Source organism: Gavialis gangeticus, unplaced genomic scaffold, assembly GCF_001723915.1.
Source record: "Gavialis gangeticus isolate Ggan-Ray unplaced genomic scaffold, GavGan_comp1, whole genome shotgun sequence".
Lineage (NCBI taxonomy): Eukaryota > Metazoa > Chordata > Crocodylia > Gavialidae > Gavialis > Gavialis gangeticus.
Genome location: NW_017729002.1, coordinates 8,017,538 through 8,024,357, shown reverse-complemented (window position 1 = coordinate 8,024,357; position 6,820 = coordinate 8,017,538). Strand labels below are relative to the sequence as shown.

The 6,820-nt window shown below is 39.9% G+C and overlaps 1 protein-coding gene and 1 long non-coding RNA gene across 2 annotated transcripts in view; one reads left to right on the top strand and one right to left on the bottom strand.

Annotated features, from left to right (window-relative positions):
• Positions 1-3,270, bottom strand: part of LOC109290747 — a 14,010-nt gene extending 10,740 nt beyond the window's left edge. The window contains exon 1 of the long non-coding RNA XR_002095671.1: positions 2,393-3,270. This is a non-coding gene — a long non-coding RNA (uncharacterized LOC109290747). The remainder of the gene's footprint in view (positions 1-2,392) is intronic.
• CUNH16orf72 (chromosome unknown C16orf72 homolog) overlaps positions 1-6,416 on the top strand; it is a 28,793-nt gene extending 22,377 nt beyond the window's left edge. Inside the window, exon 4 of the mRNA XM_019507474.1 lies at positions 5,451-6,416. Coding sequence (XP_019363019.1) covers positions 5,451-5,695 — 245 coding nt within the window. The 3' untranslated portion in view covers positions 5,696-6,416. The remainder of the gene's footprint in view (positions 1-5,450) is intronic.
• Positions 6,417-6,820: the final 404 nt, after the last annotated feature.

Below are 6,820 nucleotides of genomic sequence, written 5' to 3'. Positions count from 1 at the left end.
GCTTCCCCTCCATCGCACTAGACTCTCCATGCTGGGGGGCTGTGCTCCTCACTGCCTGTGTACCGCGGCTGCACGTGTGCCTGGGTCATTTTTTTGGTGAAATTATCAGCTTTGTATGGCTGATTTTTTTTTTTTTTTTTCCCAATATTTTCTTTATATTGGTGCTGTTCTGATATTGGACTCATGTATCCTCTACTAGAGAGAGCTTAAACTCCAGTATTAGGTTATTTCTTGCTACTTGTTAGTATCTGTCTCTGTTCATCTTGTAATGCACATCATTTCTTAAAGACATGAGGCGGGGGGAAACCCAGCACTGTACTTTCAGCTTAATGCGCCCCTGCACCAAGTGCAGCACATGCCCAGAAGAGGAATTGTGTCAGATTGACCTGGCTTGCCCCACATCTGTACAGCTTGTGTTTCAGTGGGGATTTTTGGCACTTCTTTATCTAATAGTTTTTTGAATTGGCGATTTAGATAAAAGCACCAAAAAGCCCTGCTGAGGCATGAGGGCTATACAGGCTGGGGAGCTGGGTCAACTGACATCATGCCTCTTTTGGTAAAGCACTGTTTGTTTTGTTTTTGTTGTGTCCTATAATGCCCCTGCCCTTCCCCCCTGAATCAGCACCCTTAGACTTGGGTAAAGTCTTTGTAGGGGCATGCTGAAAGCTAGAACCTGAGACTGCACAGTAAGGAAGGTAAAATTAATCTCCTCAGATGTTATGAGGAAATATAAAGGGGGAGAAAAAAATCCTGATCTGCCCCTTGCTCTTGTATCAACTATATGTTTCCTGTTACTGTAAAGAGAATGCTTTCCTTGAGACAGCCTCTTTCAAATCCACAGTCTCTGTAAAATGGCAATTCCTGTTCCAGTATCCTAGGTGAGAATGTACCTCTCTGTTATGTGACCATAACTTGGTCAATATAAAATAGCTAAGTTGTAGAATAATGTTTTTTCTGGTGTCTGTGTGTAAGAACAGTGAACTCTGCTTACACTGAGTAGGAAGCTTGACCTCCAGTGTGGCCAGGTGCCTCTAGTAACTGACACAAAATTGTCAATTGCTAGCATGACCACTCCATCTAAATATGTCAATAAAAAGTAGTTAATTTAAAAAAATGCACAATAGTCTATGTAGCTGGTTATAAAGTCTATTTTTAAACTACAGTTAAGGTACATCTTGTGAAGCTTGTTCCTTGTGCCTTAATTTATAAGATGCATTTTACCCTGCCTTGTGCTCCTGTGTATATTTTCTTTTTGTGCAGTTTACTTCAAAATGCGTCTTTCAGTCCTGATTTTTCATGCTTTGAATTTTCATGCTTCGAGTCTTAATACCTTTCATGGTGTATCCTGGATATTACATCTGCATCTAACGTACACATGCATGATTTGTTGGTTCTTGAAAGGAAAGTTATTGTGTGCATGCTTGAGGCAGCAAACCTTTATGGTGGTAGGGGTGGAAAAGAGAGTGATTTTTAAATAGTGCTGCCGTTGTAATAAATGTACTCTTCAATTCTGAGCTCTGTCTGTTTTTAAAAAGTGCAGGTGTTAATTGTCACTTATGCAGAGCCTTTTTTTAAAACCGTAGCCCTTTTTAAACATGATTTCATTTCATTTACCATTTCCATCCTCACAAAAATGTGAAGTTAAAAAGCATTAGCACTTGTTAATATTTGGATCTAAAATGTTTTGTTCTTGTGTGAAGATGGGGAGAAGAGACTTAAACTAAAGCTTACAGTTCTACTATTTATATGCAGTGAGAAAAACAAAGGCTAAATATTTTGAACAAAAGCTATGTATAGGTTGAAATCATGTCTAACATCTGTGTTCAGGGTGTGGCAGCTTAATATAGGCATTAAGCAGCTTTTGCAAACATTTAAATTTGTAATTTTTTTCATCTTTAGAGTACATTACAGGTACTATGTTGAGAGAAACGCTCCAAAAGTAACCATTTCATGTAAAACTTAAGCTATGTGACCTGTTACTTAGAACTTTACAAGAAACTTACTCTGATAATTTTAAGAGCCATATAATCGCCATTATAGATTGGACATCCGCAAAAACTACTTCACAGTTAGGGCGGCTAGGAGCTGGAACCAACTTCCAAGGGAAGTGGTGCTGGCCCCTACCCTGGGGGTCTTTAAGAAGAGGCTGGATGCCTACCTGGCTGGACTCATTTGAGTCCCGTTTCTCTTTTTGGGGTTTTTTGTTGTTCTCCCGCCCTGGTGGGGGGTCGGGCTAGAAGATCTACTAGGTCCCTTCTGACCCTTAATCTATGAATCTATGAATCAATATTGCAACTTTAATAATCATCACAACCCATTCAAACTCTGCAAACTTCAAAAATAACAGATAACTTCACATCAGTGTTTGTGTTGTGAATTTTTGAGCAGTTACTTATTTAGCATATGCCGTTTCAGCATATTGTTTAAGCCATCTTAAAGCAATGTCATCACCAGTGTGAAGAGCTTGAAGGCCACCAGATGGCATTGTAAATGGACGTGAGGCAGCAGTGTACCCATTTGAGCAGTTAGGCAGTGCCATCTATTTGGTTGCCCTGCTTTATTGATAGTTGAATAAGTGCTTGTTAACTTAGCTTTGTATTTTGGTAACCTTAGTGTTAATGATTGAAAGTAGAATAAATACTTGTTCTGGTGTTCAGTGTCTCCTTACTTAAATTTCAAAAAGGATATCTTTTTTGCTGTATAAAAGAGTTATGCCAATGACTTTGTAAACGGAAACATTATTTAATGTGATGTTGGTGCTTACTGAACCTCTATCAAGAGGGTCTCTTATTCTGTCTGTCTTCAGAAATATTGTTTTGGGAAAGCTATTGGTTATCAGGACCATGTCTACTAGCTGCTCTGCACGGTGCCTTTAACTTCAGTAGTGGCTGTGGGTGTACACATGCCTGGAGAGGAACTCGACTGGTGGTACTAGAGTCAAAACACTTAAATGTTCAACACAGACAAATAAATTCCCCTCTTCTGATGGGCGTTTCATCCATCATACAACAGCTTTTTCACATCGCTGGTCTGACCCCATCTTCCCAATGGGGTTCTAGCAGCCAGTCTGAAGTGCTGAACTTTTTCCTTTCTATTGCTGTTTTATTTTAATACTGCTGCCTTAACTGATTAAGTCCTGTGACCTAGAATAGGTCTTCTAGTGGAAACCTGTGCTAGCACTGTTAATGTTTGCTCTATGGGTAACTTTGGTATTTTGCCTAAGTATGCACTCAGTCCCATCACCAGATTGTTCGGGAAGGTGTTGAACAATACTGGACCCAGGCCAGACCCCTGGGAAACCCCAGCTGATTTCTCCTTTCATCTAGACATTGAGCCATTGAGGACTACTCCCTGATTAAGATCATCAAGCCAGCTACGTATCCACCTTACAATACTTTTATCTAGTCCTGTATTTCTTTAGTTTAATGAGGATATTTTGGGGGATGGTGTCAAAAGCCTTGCTAAAGTCAAGGTACACCAGCTACTCTCCTGTCCTCCCCTCATCCATAGTGCCTGTCACCTTTATCATAGACGGATTGGCCAGGGTCTTGGTAAATCCATGGTAACTGTTTCTGACCACCTTGTTTTCCTGTATGTGCTTCACAGTGGATTTCTTGGAGTGGAAGTATCACCTGACTTTAAAAAAAAAAAAAAAAAAAAATCAGACTCTTGAATTGCTTACTGTACCACCAGTGTTCTTAAAGTCATATTGCTAAGAGCTGGATGGGTTATTCCTACCTACATTCATTTCTGTTTGAAGATCTTGGTTCAGACTCTTGGTATGGTAATGTTGGGTTAAACTCCTAGAAATGTTCCTGCTAGAAATGATGCAATGTGCTCCTTTTGATCTTGGGGTAAAAACTAACGTTGCCTGATACCAAATTTCTGGCACTATAGAAACTTTTGTGGTGGCACAAATGGAGAACATAGATATCCCTACCTGTGGCGTGACCAGGTAGTATTAAATAGTGCCCATTTTATTGCAGTAGATGTGTATTAGCCTTGTGGTGGGAGAGTGCAGGCAGCCCAGAAGTGCCAATACTCTCTAGCTGCCCCAGGCAGGTGCTCTGGGTACTTGAGGTGCCCTGATCCTGTACACTCTAGGAATTCCCTGGCAAGATCAGGCCCCTCAGGCCTCAGGAGCACCTGCCCAGCTTCCCCTGCTTACTGAGATGCATGCTAGGGAGTCTTGGGGCACCTCGCTATAAACAGGGCCCTGGAATGGAGGCCACAGATAGAACTAGGAATCAGAATGTGGGACTTGTCCCACTACAGCTTGACCTGCTTCGTTTACTGACACCTATTTTTACCCTTACTCTTCTACTAGCTATTTTCTCTTTGTGCCTGCCTGACGTGTTGTGTCCAGTGTGCCATAGGGCTGATCCAGGGATTTTTACATGGACTTCGATAGGAATATATTCTTTGGCATTCAAATGCAAGCTGTAAAAATGATCTTAGTCATGAATATTCTTGACTTGCATATGTTGAATGGGGTGGTGGTTTGAGCTCCCATATTCCTCATCACTTAAAATAGTCAGGGTATTGGTGGGTGGGTGTAGTAGGGTTCTTTTTGATTTTTTGTTTAATTTTTTTGTGGGAAAAGAGCTGGTAGAGATACAGATTCACAAGTTAAGTTTAAATACTTTGCATTTCAACATTCTGCTTCTTTTAAACTCTTACATCTTACTATGATGTTTTAATATGCTTGTATAACAGGGCAAGTTTGTCTAACTCATCAGGAATATTAATGTTCCTACATTAACATGCCAAGTCATAATACAAATATTAAGAATAGGTTATAGTCACAGAAAACTTGCCCTTACTAAAATGCTTGTGAGTTTTTAGTAGCTGTATTTCGCCTTGTCCAGGCTTTATGGGCTTTAAGTTGCTTAAGTGATACGTATATCTTGAACAGATTTCAGCTAAACCTTTTGCTTTTATTTCTTTCGGAACTTGTTCACTTCACCTTGCTGAAAACATGTTATAATTTATCACTTTTTTGTTAGGAGTTGTGTTGACTGACCAGGTAGTCTTGTTTCTTTTGAACTAACCTTGGCTCATAAATTCTGAGGGCTGGGACTGGGCATGTCGGATGTTCTTGCAACTCACCAGTAGGGCCTTCTAAATGGGTTCCTACTTTTATTTTGAAAGCATGCATGTATTTCAGGATAGCTGTTTATAAACTGGCATCTGGAGTTGGAAAGGGGATCTGGCTCTCTACCTTCCTCCTCTTCCTTCCCATGCCCCCCAATCTCGTGTCCATAGTTTGAGAGATTCTTTTGTATCAGTTAATGCTATAAGGGAAGTGCTTCCAGTAATTCTTTGGTGTTCCAAGTGCTGCATGCTGCAGATAAGCAGGCATATATGCAAGTACTTGTAAAGAGCTGGAAATAAGCTAAGTTCTACCTTTCATTACTGTCTCTTAATATATATTTTTTTTCCTCCCCCAGGTCTTAGTGGTGCAATGGCTAGTATCAGCGTTCGTTCGAGTACCCCAGGCTCTCCCACTCATGTAAGCAGTGGCTCCAACGCTAGTCGAAGGAGAAATGGACTCCATGATGTTGATTTGAACACTTTCATATCAGAAGAAATGGCACTCCACTTGGACAATGGTGGAACTAGAAAGCGTACCTCAGCCCAGTGTGGCGATGTCATTACAGACTCCCCAACTCATAAACGCAACAGAATGATCTAAACTGCAAAAATTTCAAACCCACCATGCTGCTTGAAAGCCACTTGATCCTCAGAGTACTATTGAAAAGGAAACATGAGGCCATCTTCCCATATTCACTGTTTAAGACAAGTGAATTCAATAATTGCCATAAAGGAAGTTTTAGGTATTACAGTAGATGCCTCTTGTAACTGCGGCTTTCTTAAACTATATTCTTAGCAGAGGACATCAGATATTGTGTAGTAGTTAGCAAGATCATCATAGGCGAACATGTATCCGTTCCAAGGCTAAAAGTGACCTTACTTGTATTCTTAAAGGGAAAGGAAATATCAGATGTTTATTTGGTTATAGAATGCTTTTTTGTCCTTTATTTCCTGCTGTGTTGAGTATTTTGCTTAAACAGTATTGCCAGTTTGACTGAAATTGTCTAAAACATGACTTGGCATCTTTGTCAAAACTGCAGGCTTCCATTTTCACAGCACTGTACCATGCACCTAGTTTCTATATAGTAACAGTGTGCAAGTTAAATATTGGACTGTACCCTTTTTAGTTTTAAAAGCAGTTTGATAATTCTGGTGATTGTGTGATGATGTAAAGAGGTGCTATGATGGTCATGCAATTAATACTTAACATTTGAATCAATACAAGGATCTTTATTGGATTCACTTTGTGTGTTTTTAGTGCTCTGAAGTAGCAATATTAAACTTTTCCCCAATTAAATTCATAGGCTTTTAAATTTTCAGTTGAGAACATATATGTATTGGTATTATCCTTGTGGTAAACACAAACAGTGCAGACTACCAGGGCTGACCTACATTTAGAGAAAGATGTCCAGTAATTGGAGAGTAGGCTTTTTTTTGTTCAGTATTAGTGAAGGGTAGATATTGTGTACAAATGTATCCCACTTTACATTTCTTGTGAAGTAAATGCCTGTATTCAGGGAAAGGTGGGAGGAGAGGGAATGGGGAACAGTTAGAAAAGGGTTGTGTTCTATCTGCTGACAAACAAGGTTTTTGGCCGCTCGTGGAAACTCTATCTGGACTCATTTTAAACCTTCTCTTGACACATCTTCAGAATGGGATGACACACCAAGCTCTCGGAAAACAATTTAAAACTGGAAGTTTTAATTCTGGAAAAAAAAATTCTGGA